Below are 19,605 nucleotides of genomic sequence, written 5' to 3' on the forward strand. Positions count from 1 at the left end.
GCTGGCAGGGACATTTGAATGAGCAAATCACAGCAAATGAAGAGACCAGAGGGGCAGGAAAACAGAGCAGATGCAGAAGGAAGCACTGATGAGGACCACACACCCAAAGCCGGGGTGGGCAGCTTTCCAGGCTCCGTCTCCAATACGGCCTTGGCTGCATTTTCCACCCTGGGCTCCAAGAGGTACCACTGTGTTAGTGTGACTGGCCGCGGCAGTCTACCCACCCGGCTTAGTGGACACGGCTGTTTCTTACAACCAAAGGAAGGCAACAATCCCAAGTGGAGACAGAAACTAGTGACGGGAGGCGGGGAGTTACAAGCCACGGTCGCTTAGAAAAATGTGGACCCAGCTGCTGGGGCAAGAGGGTCCTCCCACCCTAGGCTGGGAAGCTGAGTCTGCGGTCAGGGGCTGCACAGGAGTTCGTACGCCATCACTTATCACGTCCTGGGACCCAGACGAGGCACCCAGCAGGGGTCAGACTCTTGGTGTGTAAGAGTATTTTATCCACTGCTCGGGCCTTAAGTATAAGACAGCAGAGATTAGTCTGGGCTGTCTGACAGCAATTAGCAACCATATAATCCTGAAATAGACACCCTGGTTGCTGTGGCCGGAGCTCTGAGGGTTACCGCCAGCAGTGAGCTGAGCCTTGCCGAACTGCCAGAGCTAGGCTTCCAGATCTAAATGTAGTGCACCCCTTGGCAGATGGTGGGGCAATCTGGGGGGTGGGAGGGGGAGACCAAGTCTCAAGTCTGCCCAGCGTTCTTTGCGGTAACCTCCCTAATGGCCATATGCAATGCTGCCCAACACCATAAACTGCGCATCCTGCACTCCTGGAAGAGACGTAGGAATGTAAGTTCCGAGAGCAGGATTCTAGCTCATGTTGACACAGGCCCACAACCTAGCAAAGTGCCTGGCACGAGGAAGGGGCTCGATAAAGAATGTGATGAAGAGAAGCCAGGGAAGAGAGCCCTCTTGCCTGTCCCAGGCTCTGAAGCCAAAGTCATTCAAGAGAACGATGCCTGATGGTTCACAGACAGCTGCCCTTGAGCCAAATCGTAACGGGTCTGGTCTGCCCATCTCTTACGGGTCTGGTCTGTACATCTGTGATGTCTGGTCTGCGCGGTGGTGGTTTTTAAAAGCCTAAGCCAACACTTTAGAGCTAGGAGATTTCACAGAAATCCGAAGATCTGGCGGAAGTACTCTTGCATCTACGGGCGACGCCCGGAGTCTGTGCTGGAGTCTCCCGCCCCACAGCCTCCTCCCGCCTCCAACCCAGCCCCTCCTCACTCCCTGAGCAGCATAGAGGGGCCAGGGGAGCAGCAAGTGCCTGGCAACAGGCTCTCTGGCGTTGCCTTCCGGTCCCTGGAGTTCCCACAAAGACAAATGATGAGACCCTCAACAATACTAGGGAAAAGCTTGTATCACCAGAAAGCCCCCAGGCTTGGGGATGAGGCCTCCGTGTGTTAGAGACGCACACTACAGGGTCACATGGAGGACACCCACCCTACTGTGGTGACCCTGTGGGTGTGTCCCAGATAGGGGAGGCTGGGAATCCTCCCAGTGGGCAGAACTTGATGCATTACAGAGTTTTTACCGAACGGCAAGCATGGCCCTGTGTTCTAAAATACACTCTCCCATTTAATTTATACAACCTGCCTATGGGATGCTGTGATGTAACACAAGAATATATCCTCCCCGTGTCCCAGTTCTTCCTGAATGCTGGAATGTCTTTTGTTATTCATAAGAAGCTGATTTCACACCTGAGTTTATGCTGAAAATGGAGGGAGTCACCAGAAGGACCACAGGTGGGGGGGGGGCTTGCAGCCCGCCCCCCCCCCCCCCCCCCCCAGTGAGATGGGGGTGGAGTTGGAGTCTATAAAAACTCAAGAGAGAGGAGATTCGGAAAGCTCCCCTATTGCAAGCATTGTGTGCCCGGAGAGGGCACGGAAGCTTTGCATGGCCACCCCATACCTTGCCATATTTGTCTCTTCCACTTGGCTCTGAGTTGTAGCCTTAAAAACATTTTTTTAAGTTTATTTATCTATTTTTTTGAGAGAGAGAGAGAGAGATCGAGAGCAAGCGGGGGAAGGGCAGAGAGAGAGGGGGAGACAGAGAATCCCAAGCAAGCTCCTTACTGTCAGCCAAGAGCCAGACATGGGGCTCAAGCCCACAAACTGTGAGATCATGACCTGAGCCGAAACGAAGAGTCGGACGCTTAACTGACTGAGCCACCCAGGCGCCCCTGAGTTGTAGCCTTTAAAGTAAACTGGTATTCATAAGTAACTGTTTCTTCTGTGAGCCATTCTAGCAAATTTTTGAGCCTGCAGAGGGGGTGGAAAAAACCCTGATTTATAGCTGGCTGGTCAGAAGTATGGGTGGTCTGAGGTCGGCAGGCAGGCTTGTGGGACTGAGCTCTTTAACTTTGTAGGATCTGACTCCAACTCTAGGTAGCCAGTGTCAGGAGTGAACTGAGGTGTTAGACACCCAGCTGGTGTCTGGAGACTTGGAGAAGGGGCTGTTGGTGTTAGAATACACCCCAGTGGGTCTGTGGTCAGCAGTTCTATTTTACTGAAGATTCATGTAGACTCATAGGTTGTGAGATGGTGAGTGGTCACACGTGGGTTGGCTGTTCCACAATAAAGGTGAATAAGAAGTGGCCATCACTGGGAACAAGAGACCCAGAACTCTGGCCCAATGACACTGCTTCTGGATGTGAGCGCCAGAGGTGAATCTTTCTTGTCTTCCCCCTGGGGTGGGGTTGGGGCTTGAAGGACTTGTGTATGCCACTGTGATGACCAAAGACGCATCTCTGGAGTGGACTCCAAGAGAGAGCCATGAGCCCTTCAAGGGGCAGATTGTCACTGGCAAGTAAATGCCTGCCCAGACCACGCCCACAAAGAATCACCTCCCCAGCCCACAGCCAGAATGAGGGGTAGGTCTGAACTGCCGTGTCGGAATCGTGTGCTCCTACCCCTCCCTGGCCACGTCTCACTGGACCAAGGCTGGACATCTCACTCATGAGCTGAGTCGAAATCTCCCCTTGAGAATGTGAGCTAACCGGTAAGCACAGAGATAACTGTCATCTCGAGAATTAGAAAGTCACATAGACTAAAGGCCAAGGGCTGCCATTTGAGGCCGTGTGTGTTGATGGTCTAGCCAAGAGAAACCAGGGGATAGAGGCACCCAGAGAAGAGCGGAGACCCTGCGGCCCGAGAAGGATGGAACAGAACTTTCTACCCCAATTCATTATAATAAAACCGGCTCTAGGGTGTTTCTGCTTCTTACAACCAGAAGTTCCAAAAGCAGAGAGCGAGAGATGGAGGAAGGAAGCGCAGAGGTTTAGGAGGGAGAGGACAGATGGAATCAGAAGTCACAGGAAGGTCAGGGAGGAGCATGAACCCAGCTGGGTAGTCCGGAAGGTCGGGTGGCAGTGCCTAAGCAGACACGACAGGGAGGTTCACAAGGCCAGGAGGGAAGAAAGAGGTGCTGGCAGGAGAGAAGAGAAAGTAGCTGGACAGGGAAAGTGCCACGGGAGAACCAGAGCTGGGAAACAGAGGAGGCGGCAGGACAGAGGAGGAGGTGCAGGGCAGGGAGCCCCCCCACCCCCCATCCACCGACACCCAGCCAGTGCAGTACCTGTTGGAGGCTGCTGCTCCAGACACAGTGCTGCCAGCCCCCATCCGCACCTTTGGAGTCCAGGCAGGAGGTGCAGTTGGGCAGGAGGTGACAGGGAGTGGGGCAGGGTAGGGGGGGCGATGACTCCACCGGCATTGGGGACACATTCAGCAGAGAGTGGCTGAAGCAGGTCCAGTCATAGGTGGGCTGCACCGAGAGGATGCGGCGGGTCTCCCCTGGGGTTAGCGGCACAGGAATTAGAACTGGTCCCCCCTCCCCTCCCCTGCCCTCTCCCTCCCTTCCTTGGGCCCAGGGGTCCAGGCCCCCACACGCTCCTCCAGGGGACCGAGCGGGCCTCACCTGTCCTCTTGAACTGCCTCGTCCACATGCACTTGCCCTCCCGGGTGCACTGCTCACAGTCGGCGGCCCCACATACAGCCTCTGAGCAGTTCCCGGCCCAGAAGACCTCTCGCTGGTTGATCCGACAGTCATTCTCTGAGGTGCAGGACCCATTCCGCCCGATGCAGGCGCCCTCGGGGCAGTTGGTACACCACTTACAGCGGGGGGCAGATGCCTGGTGGAGGAGCATGGGCTCCGTGGGGTCCTCAGGATCCCCCAGCACCCCTCGTGACCTGGCTCTTCCCACCCAACCTCAGCTGAAGCTCCTGAGATGCTCCCAACCCATCGCCCCCACCATTCACCTCTCCATCTCCAGGCTGCAGGGTCCGGGGGTGGCGGGCCAGGCACTCACTGCAGGTCCGGAGACGTCGACATTCCTCCGGAGAGTGAGGCATTGGGGAACATGGGGGGCCCCCACAGCCCAGCCTGGGGAGACATGAGGCCTAGTTCCCCACACCAGCCAGACCCCATCCCTCCTCCTCCTGCCCTTGCTACTTCCTGGTGCTTCCTAGACATCGTCCTGCAGGCCCCCCAACGTGCACCCCAAACTGGTCTCAGCACAGGCCTCCCAACCTGCTCCTCTCCGATCCTACTTGGCAACGGTCTCACGTCCTCATCACCCCAGCCAGAGATACTGGACAATACCCCACACCTTCCTGCCCCTCCAGTCACCAAGGCGTCCCCCTGTCTCCACCCCTGCAGCCCCTTGCCCAGCCCAGGCTTCTCCCTCTCACCCCAGCCTCCTCCTCCTCCTTGGCCTCCTCCAGGGCCTCCACCGACAGCCTCCTTCACCACTCTCTCCTTCCCAATAGTCCCAGGGCTTTGTGCCCAGGCCTGTTGCTGCCCTCCCCTGCTCAACCTTCCCTGGCTCCCCATCACCCACAGGGGAGGTTCATAATCCCTTACCCCGAATCCCTGAAGGTGCACATATTTCAGAACTTTCCAGATTTTAGAAAAGCAGTAGGTGTACCCACTGCCACATAGCACTCCTAGTGGAGTCTGGGAAACACCCCATAAATCAAACCCTTTAATAATTCAGTAGTAAACATGGTGACATATTTAATGAGCCAAGCCAAGCCCGTTAGTAGTCCCATACCAGTCCAGGATAATTGCGGAGCCAAAAGAGTTTGTGCTGAACCTGGGACAGCCCTTTCAGCTTCCTGAGATGTCTGGAGTCCAAACTACAGATGAGGAATCCGTGGACCTGGCTGGAGCCCAGCGCCACAGCCAGGCACGGGAAGCACTTTCTGAGATATCCCCACCCACACTTCCAGTCTCATTTCCCCCCAACATAGACGGGCTCTAAAATACACCAGGCACAGCCCCACTTCTGAACCTCTGCTGGTCCAAACTCTACTGGTCCTTTAGGAGCCAGTTCAGACCCAGCTACTCCAGGAACAGCCCCCAAGCAGGGCTTCTCACTTCCGGGTGCCCCAGCACGACCCTGTGATGAAGTCACCCATTTTCCCATGTGACCTGATATCCCAACCAGACAGTACCCTTCTATGGCCTCCCCCCAAGCCTGGCCTGGCACAGAACCCCTTTTGGAGGGCACCTGTACCACCCCCCCCGTGATGTTCAGTCACCATGGTTACCTATGAGCCTGGTCTCCGGACAAGCAGGCCCCATGGCACCAGGTGCAGGCCCCAGACTGGTTACAAGCTTCAGGTGAGGGCAGCAGACGGCAGGGGTCAGGGGGCACGGTCAGGGCCAGCAGGCGGCCGAGGGCCACTCCCCCGAAGCCACCTGAGATGTACAGGCGGCCTCCTACTGCCGCCACGGCGTGGGCCACAGACTCCTCCATTGGGGGTCCCACAGAGGCTGGGCCTGGCGAAAGAGAGAATGTTCAAAGAGATCGTCAGAGAAGAGAGCCTCATAAAGATCCCAGTCAGAGGGGGAGGCTGAACGGAGCAACAGGCTAAGGAGAGCAGAGACGGACCGGGAAAGACAGACAAGATACGTAAGGCCAGGCAGGGCAAGAGAATCGGACACAGACAGCAAGACAAAAGAGAGGGAGAGACAGGAGCGCCTGGGTGGCGTGGTCGGTTAAGCGTCCGACTTCGGCTCCAGTCGTGATCTCACGGTCCGTGAGTTCGAGCCCCGCGTCGGGCTCTGTGCTGACAGCTCAGAGCCTGGAGCCTGTTTCCGATTCTGTGTCTCCCTCTCTCTCTGCCCCTCCCCTGTTCATGCTCTCTCTCTGTCTCAAAAATAAATAAACATTAAAAAAAGAGAGAGAGAGAGGGAGAGACAAACAGAAAAAGGAAACAGAAAGAATGAATGGAATGAGAATGGAGACAAAGGTTTTGGAACCGGACAGAGGCAGTGGTTGCACAACATCGTGAAGGTACCAGACACCACAGCATTGTTAATTTTATGATGGTTAATTTCCTTATGTGAATTTCGCCTCAAGTTTTTTAAATCCTCCAGAAAAAAAAAAAAAAAAAAAGAAAGAGAGAGAGAGAGAGAGAGAGAGACAGGCAGTCACAGAGAATTAGATGGGGCGCCTGGATGGCTCAGTCAGTTAAGCGTCTGACTTCAGCTCAGGTCATGATCTCATGAGTTCGAGTTCGAGTTCATGAGTTGGAGTTCATGAGTTCGAGCCCCACATCGGGCTGTGCTGACAGCTCAGAGCCCGGAGCCTGCTTCGGATTCTGTCTCCTTCTCTCTCTGCCCCTGCCCCACTCATGCTCTGTCTCTGTCTCTCTCTCAAAAATAAATAAACATTAAAAGAAAATAAATTTGTAAAAAAAGGAGTAAAAGGGAATTAGAGACAGAGAGTCAAAGAAAGAAGCAAAAAGAAAAGGGAGGAAGGCCCAGAAGCATACACAGTTATATACACTTACATACATACCACTTAAAATGGTAAGTGAAATAGAAAGGCAAGGTACCAGCCCCTTTCCAGCCTCTGAACAGCAGAGCCCCCCCACCCACATATAATAGTACCATCTCCAGAGAGTGGGATTCTGTGGGATCTTTTTCTTCTCATTTCGCTAATTACATACAATGAATATTATTACTTTTATAATCATAATAAAAAATACAAACTTTCTAAGAAAAGAAAGGTGGGCATCTCCATGGGTGTTTATTTATTATTATTATTATTTTTAATGTTTATTTATTTTTGAGAGAGAGAGACAAAGTGCGAGTAGAGGAGGGGCAGAGAGAGAGGGAGACACAGAATTCAAAACAGGCTCCAGGCTCTGTGCTGACAGCACAATGCGGGGCTCGAACTCATGGACCGTGACATCATGACCTGAGCCAAAGTTGGACCCTTAACCCATTGAGCCGCCCAGGCGCCTCTCCATGGGTGTTTAGATGATAGAGGGGAAAGAGGATTTGCCGGTGGGTCTGAAGGGGCCCAAGTGACCCTGGATGACGAGGCTCCCAGGACAGGGCCGGGACCCCTCCAGGATGTCCCCGGGCCTCCCAGGGAGAGCACTGGACTTACGGGTGAGGTCGGGCAGGAGCCAGGCGTTGCAGTTGACCTGGTAGAGTAGAACGTCACTGCTGAACTCATCAGGGTCCGAGCGCCCCCCAAGGACCACCATGGTGTCCCCTAGCAGGGCTGCGGCATGGAAAAGCCGGGGGCGTGGCTGTTGGGATGACACCCGCAGGATGGCTGGTCAGAGCCCACACTCCTCTGCTCTTCACGCTCCCTCTCAGCCCACCTGCCACCCTGAACCCCATACCTCAGCCCCCAGCAGCCCACCCAACCCCTAATCTCCTTCAAATCTCAGCTCCTTCCTCCAGGAAACCTCCCTCACTCTTCAGAGCAGCCCCCAGGGCCATCTCCCTTCCCCGAACTCCCCGAACCCTCATGCCCTGTTCCCCGGGAACCTGGCACTGGCTGCTTGAGATGAATCCCACATTTCTTGTGTGACCTTGCCAGCTGGGCTGAGGGCACCCTGGGGGTGAGGCTAAGGCCCCAAAAAGGGCTTGGAAATATGTTTGCAGATGGAACACTCAGTTGTCTCTAACCAGCACATCCAGGGTCCGCCTTCTCCCACATACTATCTCCTTTGGCCTTGAATGCAGGAGGTTCAAGTAGCCTCAGTCCCAGATTTTTTGGATGGGGAGGCTGGGAAGTAGAGGGACCTGCCAGGGCTACACCAAGAGAGGGGCAGAGCTGGAGCAGAACCCAGGCCTCTGACCTCCTGGTCTAGGATTCTTCCCTCCCAGTGAGTGATGGGAGAAAGGGAGACGTGGGGTGCCACAGGCCAGTCTAGGGGACTGGAAAGGGAGGGCCCTCCTTCCTGCCCCCCTACACCCAGCTGTGTACACCTCTTTTCCTGACCTTTGCCCCCTGGGAAGGGGCCAGCAGGCTCCAGGTGCGGTCAGGACAGTGCAGGGAGTAGAGCTCAGGGGACGGGGCTGCCAGCTCCACGTGGAAGCGGAAACCCCCAAACACGTAGAGGGAGTCAGTGGCCTCGTGGTACACGGCAGAATGACCATAGAGACCTGGCGGGGGCGGGGGGGGGGGGTGAGTAAGCAGAGACTGGGGGGAAGGGCTGGTGATTAGGAACGCCCCCTGCCACACCTCCCTGGGCTCCCCTTCCTGTGACCACACCACCTTGGAGCTCTTCTCAACCCCTCCGTCCCCTTCGGCTTGAAAGGACAACCACTAGAGACCCTGGGCAAGAGAAGACAGGGAGACGGGGTACCTGGATGTCCTGGAGGGCAGTGATCAAAGAATGGAAGAAGAGAGATAGGAAAAGAATACCTGAGGGGCGGTGATCTAGGCCCTGGGAGAGGAACATGGTGGCCCAGTGTCATGGGGCAGAAGGTGGGCAGCTTATCATGGACTAAAGAGAGAGACTGAACTTCCCAAGAGGTGGTCTCCTGAGAATCTGGTGGGCGTGGGGGGGAAGACAGGGAGACAACCAGCTATAAGGGACAGTGACCATAGAGTGTGGCAGTGGACAGAGAGCCTACACAGAGCCCTGGATGGCCAGGCGTCCAAGGTGCTGTGCCCTCCCTGTCCCCAGCCTGACCTGTGGGGGGTGTCCCGCTCTGGGCTCCGGACACCCAGGTGCCAGTCACCAGCTGGTACTCAAACAGCTGCTGGTTGAAGCCATTTTCGGGGGAATAACCGCCCACCAGGAGCAGGGACAGGCCGCGGCGGGCAGTTAGGGTGTGACCGGCAACTGCTGGCAAGTCCACAGTCTGAGGAACCTGGGGGACACAGGGCAGAGGTCACCAGGGAGCAGGGGGTCAGGGGTAATCTTGCAGGTAGAAGACTCAGAACTCCTGACACCCCCCCTTGAGCTGCTAAGGAGGTGATGAGCTGCCCAGAGCCGGTCAGACCCCAAGCTTCCAACATGCCCAGCCTGGTCCCAGCAGGTGTGCATGGGCGTCGAGTCATTTCTGCCTGCTCGGGGTCACTGACGCAGGCAGGGGCAGCCTTGTGTTTCTTCTGGAAGCCCTTGCTCTTCTCTCTCACTCTGGCTGTGTGGGGCTGAATGTACCCGCTCCACACAGTGGACAGGAGGATCACATCCGCTTGGCCACGGACTGGGTTGGGAATACAGCGTGACCCAGGATGGCTAGTAAACTTCAACTTTCGGACGTGTGCTGGAGCCCGGAGGGGCGGGCGGGGGGAGAGCTACGGCCTCTGGGGGTGAAACGGCGGGAGCGGCTCTGGTCACCCCTGCTGGAGATGGACTGTGGGGGCTGGAGGAAAGGAGACGGGCTCACCTTCTCCTGCCGCCACTGCAGGGTGGTGAGGTTGAGGACCCAGAAGTCGCGGGTGACACCCCCGGCCGTGAGTCCCCCCAGAAGGTACATGGCACCACGGCCGGCGGACACATAGGCAGCCGCGTGGAAGGAGCGAGGGGAGGGGCCCGGGCCCCCATCCTCGGCTCCCGCCAGCATCTGTGTCCACCGTCGCTCGCTCACGGAGTACCTGGAGCCAAGGTGCAAAATCCAAGTCTTACTTGAGTCATCCCAGTATCCTCTGGGGTGACCCCCCCCTCAACACACAGTTATCCCAACATCCTCTAGGGTGACCCCCTATCATCTTACCATCCCCCCCACCCGGGGTAGCACCACCCAAAACAGTATCCCAGACCCTGAGATGAGCCTCCTGTGACAAGTGCCCCATCATCTTTTGGGATGTCTGCCTGCAGAGATTTGTTTGTTGTTTTACACCAGGTGGTTTTTTTCTGCCCCCCAAGGGACTCTTATGTGACAGACACCTCAGCATCTCCTCAGGTAACCTTCTCTCACTCAGGTATCCCACCTCCCGGAGGCATCCCTCACCTGTACAGGTTTCCTAGCAGCCCCTGGGGCAGGCCCAGGCCCCCAAACATCCACAAGGTGGCATCAGGTCCCTCCACCATGGTGTGCCCCAAGCGGTGTAGGAATCGGCTAGCAGTGTCCTGGGGGTGGAGATGGGGACAGGAGGGGTCAGGCTAACATCACTATAAAGTGTCAGGCTGCATGTGGGGTCTGGGGGCTGGTCCCAGGAATTGGGCGGGGGGGGGGGGGCAATGATCCAGGAAGTAGGCTGTGTGGCACCTCCTTGCAGGAGTGGCATCCACAACTCACAGCTGAGAGGCGGCTGTCCATGAGGGTCTCCCAGACCAGCTGCCCGCCGTCCAGCTTCGTGGCACAGTCAGGACCCCCGAAGCCCTCAGCACAGATGCACACACCCAGGCTCTGGGGAAGAGCAGACGGGGACTCAGAGGGAGCCCTGACCACCACCCCTGTCCCACACGGTTTGTCCTGGGCGGCGCCGGCCCCCCCCCCATACCTGGTTACAAGTCCCCGCCCCGCTGTGGGCGTTACAGTTCTCGGGACACAGAGCCATGCGGCAGTGGGGGCCAGCCCAGCCCTGAGGACATCGGCAGAGTCCAGCACCTGCGGCCCCATCCTGGGCCACACACTCCTGGGGGACAGGGCAGCTCCCTGGGCCCCCTGACCCGCAGCGGGCAGAGCCCACAGAAGCGTTGAAGCCCCAGGACGAGGAGCCGTTGGCCTCCCAGTGCAGGACAAGCAGGCCTGTGGGGGGGAGAGGCCAGAGACTTGTGGCAGGGCTGGGCTCCAGGATGCTGCTCTACCCCCAGGTTTAGAGAAAATCCAGTGTAACTGGGCAGGGGAGGAAGGCACTCCTTGTAACTTATAATCACTGCCATGCTTAGCTGTTCTGCACCCTGCACACTCTCTCCCTCATCCAACCCATCAAATTCCAATCCCAAACCCATCACCGGCAAGCTCCGAACCCTCCACAGCTCCCTACAGCTCTGACCTAAGACCGAGTCTCCTTACAGAATAGATCAGTGGTGAGGGAGAGGGGCAGGAATTCCTCATGGGTGTAAATAATGTCGGGGGTGGGGAGGGCGCTGGGTGGCTCGGTCAGTTAATGCATCCAACTCTTGGTTTCCGCTCAGGTCATGATCTCACGGTTTGTGGGTTTGAGCCCCGCATTGGGCTCTGCATTGACAGTGTGGAGCCTGCTTGAGATTCTCTCTCTCCCTCTCTTTCTCTGCCCCTTCCCTGTGTATGCGCACACTTTCTTCCTTTCTTTCTCAAAATGGATAAACTTTAAAATAATAATAATAAGGGGCGCCTGGGTGGCTCAGTCAGTTGAGCGTCCGACTTCGGCTCGGGTCATGATCTTACGGTTCGTGGGTTTGAGCCCCGCATTGGGCTCTGTGCTGGCAGCCCAGAGCCTGGAGCCTGCTTCGGATTCTTCCCCTCCCCTGCTCATGCTCTGTCTCTCTCTCAAAAATAAATAAACATTAAAAACATTTTTTAAATAATAATAATAATAATAATAATGCCTTGATAAAGTTATGTTAATAGTGGAGATGCCATAGGCCCTCGGACCTCAAGGCCTCCCACTCTCCCAGCCCTCTGTGCTCTAGCAGGGCGGGTGCCCAGACTGCCTCTCCGGGCCTGGGCACCTGCTCTTCTGGCCTCCAGAGCCTGGAGAAGAACCCTCCTCCCTCTCCCACACCGCCCCCTTCAGGCCTCAAGTGAACTCTCACCTCTAAAAAAAGCCCTCCCCAACCCTCCAGACAGGCCAGGTGCCTCCTTTCTGCTTCCTCTCATCCCTTAGCAAAGGTATCACTATTCTGACTAAAATGTGTTGATGCTGTTTGTTACCCTCTTCCCCCCCACCTGCGTCCCTTGTCCTGCTGTACGCCCCGGGCACCCAGCTCGGGTGGGGCTCACGGAAGGTGCTCAGTACACATTTGCTGGGTGAAGTGAAATCGAGGGCCCCTAGCTCTAGTTGCTCTCTGTGGAGGGCTCCGGGGTCACGTGCAGTCCCCAGCAGGCCAACTACCACTCCGCCCTCTCTTCCAGACCCGGAACCACTCCGATTTACAACGTGAACAGGAAGTATTTCCAAACTCGGGCCCTTCAGCTGCCACAGGTAACAAATTATTTTTAGCGCAACTCCATCAGACAAGGCCGGTTTCCCAACCTCTCAGCACTGCTGATGTAACGGGCCTGGTAATTCTTGGTTGTGGGGGCCATCCTGTGCGCTGCAGAAGGCACAGCCGTATCTCCGGCCTCCACCCGTGACACACCAGCAGCCCTCGTGACAATCGCAACGTCTCCAGACTTAGCCAAAAGGCCCAAGGGGCAAAATCCTCCCCCACCCCCGCCCTGTTGAGAACCACCAGGCTGAGGAGACAGTCAGGGGCCTTCACGCCAGCCGCATTCTGTGTACCCCAAAGACTTGTCCCACGTGGGCCTTCTCTCAGAGAAGCAGCCCAGCCAGGGCAATCCCATTAGCCTCTCAGCTGAAGAAACTGAGGCCCAGATGTAGCAAGGGACAGCATCACCCAGGAAGTCAGGGGCAGTGCCGAGGGTGGGCTGGGTCTTGAGCCCACCTCAGGGAGCAAGGTACAGGGACAAGGGCTCCATGGTCCAGGACAGGGTCCCGCTTTCCCCAGCCACCATACCAGACAGGGCCTGCACAGTGAGAGGCCTGTCCCGCCGCTGGCCACAGAAGGCAGCAATGAGGCTACGGTCCGACTGGACGACACCAGTGTCCAGGAAGCGCGGGAATCCATCAAAGGCCAGGACATAGCTCAGCTGGAAGTGAAGGATGCAGAGTGAAGGATCAGGACAGTAAGGCTGAGAAAGAGGGACGCTTGGGGACGCTTGGGGAGGAGGAGGAGCTCAAAAGGAGAGGGCAATCTGAGACCGGGAAACGAGCTGCTTGAAACTTCTGGGCAGACTGTCAAACTGTGGCACGGAGGCTACCCTTCCCCTCCCAAGCTCACAGCAGACATGGCTAATCGATGGATCAGGCACTCTGCACGGAGCCTCGTTCTCGGTGCCCAGCTCCTGACAGCCCCTACCTACTGGCCAGAGTTGGCACACACACATTGTACAGATACTAACCATGCCTGGACCGAGGAATGGGGAACGGGGGGCTCAGGAAGTAGGAGGTGATCTGGGGAATGGGAGGGTCTGTGGGCTTAGGAATGAAGGTCTGGGGTCTGAGGAAGGGAGCTTAGGGTTTGAAGGATAAAGAAAAAGGGATGTAGGGTCGGGGCCTGTCTGAGGATTCAGACTGGGTGGGGGAAACACGGGCCTGAACTCTGGCACCCTCGGCACTCACCGTGCAGGGGGTGCTGCTGTCGGGGGAGAAGGTGAGGGTGAGGGGGGGACAGAGGGTCCCAGGGGCACAGGGCTGCAGCACCTCGGTGGCTGAGACAACCCACACGCAATAGGACAGGCCTGGCCCAGCTCTTGCTGCCCCACCGCCTGGAGGCAGCAGCCCCCCCAACCCGGCGTGAGCCCAGCGCCACTGAGGACACGTTGGTAAGGAGGGCACGCCCCCCACACTCCCGGAAACAGGAGCCACCAGCCCTGGGGAGACAGAGGACAGAACAGCGTCAGACCAGCCTTGCCCTGTCCTACCACATCCCTAACCACACCCTGGCCCACCTGGCTGGCCCCTGGCTCACCGAGGGTCCCCATAGTAGCCGGGGGAGCAGAGCTGGCAGTGGGCACCTTCGGTGTGGTCCTGACAGAAGCAGAGCCCGCTGAGGTTGTCACAGTGGCCGCGGCGCGGGTCCCCATGCCCGTTGCACTGGCAGGGCCGGCAGCCGCCCGAGCCCGTGGCGTTGCCAAAGCTGCCGGGCCGGCACCGTTCGCAGTGCTCCCCCCACGTCCAGTCTGTGGGGGCCCCAGCAGGTGGGACACAGAGTCAGGGCAAGGGCAGGAGGGGCCCGACAACTGGCTCAGCCTATCCCTGACCCCACCTGCCTGCTTCAAAGGAAGGTAAGCAGGGGCCCAGACTGGGGAGGAATAGCCAAGTCCCAGGACGGGGGGTGGCACTGAAACCGTTTGGGGTCAGAAGCAGGCAATGGGACAGGGGGATCCACAGCTGGGAGAGGAGACCCAGAAGCCCAGGCAGAGAAAGGAAACTGGAGCTGGCCCCGGGGGTGGGGATGTGGCCGCTCACCCTGGCACTCATCACAGAAGCCAGGCCCCCGCCGGCGGCAGTGGCTGTGGAAGTTGCAGCCGCAGTCCCGGGAGCAGCGGGGCGTGGGGGGTCCCGGGGCAGGCGTGGGCGGGGGCAGGTCTGACGTCCAGCCCAGGTCACACACGCAGGTGAAGTCAGGGGGGCCGCTGCACACACCGTGGCCACAGTCTTCCAAGCACCTGAGGGCGTGGCAGGAGCACGGAAGGGCTAGGCAGGCCCTCGGCCCCCAAGGCACCCCCGACACACCCCATTCCAACCCATCATCTCCACGGCAACGCCATCACAAGCGACTGCCTGTTCCACGGTCCTGGGCTCCGTAGGCGGCCCTGTCTCCAAGGTAACCCCATCGCACGTGGTAACTTCTGTCTCTATAGTAACCACGTATCACAACTGGTGATCTGCTCTCTGTGAAAACCCCTTTCAACTTGGTCCTCCTCCGTTTCCATGGCAACGCTGAAGACTATGGCCCGCAGTCCACGGATGACCCGTCTCCACAGTAACTAGTGTCACACTGGGGACCCTGTCACTCTAATGAGGGCCTACCCCGCAAGGTAAAAACCCCGGGCTCACTGGGGATGCTGGTTCCAGGGAGGCACCCCAGCACCATGATCACCTCCTCCCTCCATCTCCACGTGCCCCAGCCCTGGGGCGACATCTCCATGGAAACCCGCACCCACTCACGTGCGGTTGCAGTATGTGATGCCATCGCCCTGGTAGCCCCGCTGGCAGTGACACTCGTAGCTGAGGGGTGTGTTCAGGCAGGTCGCCCGCAGGTGGCACCGCGCCAGGCCCAGGCGACACTCGTCCACGTCTGGACAGCGGGCATATGCCCAGCGGGCAGGGAGGGCCACAGACAGCCCCAGGCCCTCCCCCACCCACAGGGAGCAGTTACCCCCACCCAGAGGCCCCGAGAAGTCCCCCTGAAGGCACCTGAGGGGAGGCAGGAGGTGAAGAAGGGGGTGGGAACAGAGAGAAACAAGAGACAGAGACAGGGAGACAGTGAAAGGGAGAGAGAAGGAAAGACAGAAACAGAAAGACAAGAAGGAAGAATGAGAACAAAAGAGCCACAGAGCCCGGGTAGGAGTGGAGAAAAGAGAGAGAACCGGAGAGAGAGGGGAAGGGAAGAAAAACAGAGAAAAGGTGAAGGAGCAGAGAAACAGGCCATTAGAATTAGGGCGGAAGGAGAGCCGCATCCCCCGCCCCACCCTCTGGCCTCACTGTCCCCTGCCTCACCGTCCCAGTGTGGGGTTGTCCTCATTGCCACACCAGCCGCACTCATGGCTCTGCAGACATTCGTGGCAGGTCAGGAAGCGGTCGCAGCTCCGGCACCGGGGCTCTGAGTGCACGCTGCAGGGCGACGGGCGTGGTGGGCGTCCCACCATGGCCCCCCCCCCCCCCCCCGGCTCCATTCTCCTCTCTGGGAGCCCCGCCACCCTGACAAGACTGTACCTGTCGTCCCAGCCACGGCAGCCCCCGTGCGGGTACCGTGCCAGGTAGGCAGCGAACAGGAAGCAGGTGTGGGTGGACTGACACCAGGCGCACTGGCTGGAGTTGGCCAGGCAGTCGTCACAGGTTAGGCGTCTGGGGGCGGGGAGCAGGGACAGGGTCAAACCGGCCCCCACAAACCCTCCCCATACCCTCTCCCTGGGCCCAGGAGGCTCACTGGCTGCAGAGCGGGGGACACTCCTCTGGGCTCTTCAGAGCGCCCCGACTCCGGCCCCGCCGGCTGCACGCTGCATCCCCTTTGCGGCTGGTGCTCTGATGCCACTCGCAGAAGGGGTCCTGGGGAGTCAAGGAGGAGGAAGAGCCCAGCTTAGCCATCTCCCTTGGGCTGCCAGCACAGGCTCCGTCCCCAGCTCAACTGGCAGCTGCCTCCCTCACCCACCCACCCCCCAGACCACCCCTCCAAGCCCACCCCCCTCCCCAACTGCCATCCTCTCCAGACTCTCCCCTCCAGCCACGGCTGAAGATCCATGGGAACTGCCTTCCCAACAGCCACTGCCTTTTGGGGCAACAGAACCCCTACGTGTGGTCCAGATAGGGCTGATCTATCCTTAAGATTCAGATGTGGACAGGGCCACACGTCCTCCCCCTCAGCCTCACAGACGGGTCTGAAAGTCGGCACAAGACCCAACCAGAGCCAGTGAAATGTCCTTCTAGGACTTCCGTTGAACTGGGGGGCGAGAGTGGGGTGAGGACGGAAAGTTGCTCTCTTCCATTAGGACTCGGGTAGCTGAGTGGGGGGGGACAACGGTCTGGAGCCCTTGTGAATCCCTTGCAACCCCTGAGGAATGAACCTCCAGGGAAGCAAGGGTATAGAATGAAGGGAGGTGGATGCCTGACGACACGGTCTGAATCACAGGCCTAAAGACCTACTCCTGGACCCCGGAGCCTGAGCCCATAAATGCTCCTCTGGTAAGGAGGTACCAACTTGGGTTTCTGGCAGTGACAACAGAGAGAGTCCTGACTGCCGGGAGCCCATTCTCCAGCCCCTCTCCTCTGCTCCCCACCCGGCTCTCAACTGTAGATCAAAGACAACAGCTCCACCTGCCTCCTGCCACTGCCCCCAGGGGGACCCCTTGGATGCCCGTACCAACTCCAGGGGGCCCTCCCCCTTTCCCAGTCGCCCGATTTGGCTGCTTTTGTCTCGAGACCTCCCCTCTGTGGCTTGGCAGGCACCTGGGTACAGGCGTGACAGTCACGATGCTCCTCGCAGAGCGGGCAGAGGGCAGGCACCAGCACCAGCAGGGACCCGCCGGTCCTGTCGTCCCCGCAGTGGGCCCCGCTCTGGCGCAGGTGGCAGGTGGCGCTGGTCAGGCACCAGCCGCAGCCCTGGTCCGCCAAGCAGCCCAGGCAGGAGGAGTAGGACGAACAGGCTGAAGAGCGGTAAGGCTCCAGAAAGAAGAAGGAGATCTCCTGCGGGAAGTGCTCACATTAGGGTCAGGGGTCCACACTCCGAGTCACAGGGCAGGAGTCGAGGTTGGGGGTAGGGGTCAGAGTTTGGGGCTACAGACTTCAGTGTCTGCAGACAAAGTTGAGAACTTAAGCATGTAGAAAGTCAGGATTTAGGATGAGCAGACAAGAGGGCATCAGGGTTTGAGAGAATCTAGAGATTAGAGGTCAAAGTAGAGAGGGCAGAAGTCAGGGCCAGTGGGGTCAGGGCAGGAGTCAGAATGTGAGATCAGGTCAGAGTCTGGGGGTCGGAGGTTGGGGCCTAGAGGGCTCAAGGTGAGGCCCAGAGTTCAAGAGTCAAGGGGTAAGAGGTCAGGTCAAGAGGGTTAGAATTTGTGCTCTGACATTCAGAAAGTCAGGGCCTGGGTGAAGGGTCAGAGGCCAGGGCCTGGGTACTCACGCTGCCACCTGGCACGCCGGTCCGGTCCCACAGCAGGGTAAGTTCACTGTGCCCAGGGCCTGCCGAGCCATTGAGCTGGCCCCGGATCTCGACCGCATACTTGTGGTCCCGGCCAGGCAGTGGGAAGAGGCGAGCAGACCCCGGGCGCTGCAGCCGCCTTGTCTCCTTCTCCTGCTGAGCCACCCAGCGCCCCACCTCCTCCTGGGTAGGGGTGGGGGACAGACAGGGGCCTCAGAATGTTCCAGTGCCACCCTAACCCCTGAAACCTCCAAGAGCCCCAAACCCACCTAGCACTCACCTCCATCCTGGGAAGAGGGCCTCAGAGTTCCTTAGACCCCAAGTACCCCTGCGAACCCCTAAACCCTCCAACAACCCACCTCAGGGAAATCGGATTTAATAACTCAGACGTTCCCCACCTTCTTCAAAATTCCCCCCAAACTCCACTCATAACTGAAAACCCCAGGGCCTCCCTCCACTAAGGATATATCCCATGCCTCTGATTTTTCCCTAGTCTTCCCCTGGCACTATATGCCCCAGCCCCCATACTTATAATTAGCAGCCCCCCTGAACGTTCAAGCACCTCACCATGTTCTCTGTGTCAGGGCCACGGGCCATCCGGGCCAAGACATGTAGACGCTGGGCCCGGGCCCACACAGCTACATCCTCAGCCCCTGGCCCCCCGGGCCCTCCTGGCAGCAGTGGGTGGATGAAGCCACGGTAGACCAGGGACACATCGGTCTCTGGGCTGGGCGTCAGAGTGATGGTCGTACTGCGGACAATCAGGACCTGTGCCAGCCAGGGAGAAGGGGATGTGTGAGTGTCTCTTTGCATGGCCCCTCGGTGTCCACACCCAACCTCGTTCCCTATTTTATGAAACATGAGACCGAGGCCAGGGGCACTCTGAGTTGGGACTTCAACTCAGACAACAGACAACAGGGTCCTGGCCTCTGCTCATCACTTCTCTCAGTAAAATCCAGGACCCCAGTCCTTTCAGGAGCCTCTTCCCTGACAGTTCACCTTTCCACCTAAACCCTTAAGGAATCCAGATTTTTTTTTTTAAGTCCCTTAACTACAGGGTTTGGAGAACTTCCAGGTTAGTGAACACATCCACGCCAGCGAGGGGTGGCACCCCAGCTCCATGAGGACAGAGCTCCTTCGCTCACAGCCCTTCGGGGCCTCGCCCTCTGTAACGTGTTCTCTGTTATACAACAAACCAGTACATAAGTTTAAAAAAAAAAAAAAAGAAGAAGAGTCCAGATCCAACATTCAAAGTGACAGACACACTACGTAATTTGTTAGCGTGTGTTTTATAATTGCAAAAGAATGGAATAACCCATGTGTTCGTCAATGGGAGGCTGTTTAAATAAACTGCAGCACTACGGCCCTAGAATCTAAATGGACTATAACAAAGCTTTAAACAAAACAAAAAAATGAGGTATTTTCTAAACTCTAAGGAGCTTGCCAGGATATGTTAAGAAACAAAAGGAATGGGGTTCCTGGATGGCTTAGTCGGTTAAGCGTCCGACTTTGGCTCAGGTCATGATCTTGCAGTTCATGAGTTCAAGCCTGACTGTGTTGAAAGCTCAGAGCCTGGAGTCTGCTTCAGATTCTGTCTCCCTCTTTCTCTCTCTGCCTCTCCCCAACTCAGGCTCTCTCTCTCTCTCTCAAGAATAAATAAACATTAAAAAAAATTAAGAAATAAAAGGAAGGAGCACCTGGGTGGCTCAGTTAAGTGTCTGACTCTTGATCTCAGCTCAGGTCACAATCTCACATGAGATCAAGACCCGAGTCG

The 19,605-nt window shown here is 57.7% G+C and overlaps 1 protein-coding gene across 1 annotated transcript in view; it reads right to left on the reverse strand.

The window, feature by feature from the left end:
• The window catches only part of MEGF8 (multiple EGF like domains 8), a 40,790-nt gene that overhangs the window by 6,713 nt on the left and 14,472 nt on the right, over window positions 1-19,605 (reverse strand). The window contains 23 exon segments of the mRNA XM_040457167.1: window positions 3,637-3,851; window positions 3,976-4,189; window positions 4,317-4,440; window positions 5,610-5,841; window positions 7,463-7,607; window positions 8,309-8,472; window positions 9,006-9,186; window positions 9,709-9,916; window positions 10,273-10,391; window positions 10,561-10,671; window positions 10,766-11,013; window positions 12,927-13,059; window positions 13,592-13,756; window positions 13,758-13,842; window positions 13,941-14,151; window positions 14,441-14,640; window positions 15,143-15,391; window positions 15,695-15,808; window positions 15,911-16,042; window positions 16,125-16,243; window positions 17,141-17,377; window positions 17,814-18,014; window positions 18,399-18,599. Coding sequence (XP_040313101.1) covers window positions 3,637-3,851; window positions 3,976-4,189; window positions 4,317-4,440; window positions 5,610-5,841; window positions 7,463-7,607; window positions 8,309-8,472; window positions 9,006-9,186; window positions 9,709-9,916; window positions 10,273-10,391; window positions 10,561-10,671; window positions 10,766-11,013; window positions 12,927-13,059; window positions 13,592-13,756; window positions 13,758-13,842; window positions 13,941-14,151; window positions 14,441-14,640; window positions 15,143-15,391; window positions 15,695-15,808; window positions 15,911-16,042; window positions 16,125-16,243; window positions 17,141-17,377; window positions 17,814-18,014; window positions 18,399-18,599 — 4,008 coding nt within the window.

Source organism: Herpailurus yagouaroundi, unplaced genomic scaffold (assembly GCF_014898765.1).
Source record: "Herpailurus yagouaroundi ecotype Mexico unplaced genomic scaffold, PumYag 220, whole genome shotgun sequence".
In the NCBI taxonomy this organism is placed as follows: Eukaryota; Metazoa; Chordata; class Mammalia; order Carnivora; family Felidae; genus Herpailurus; species Herpailurus yagouaroundi.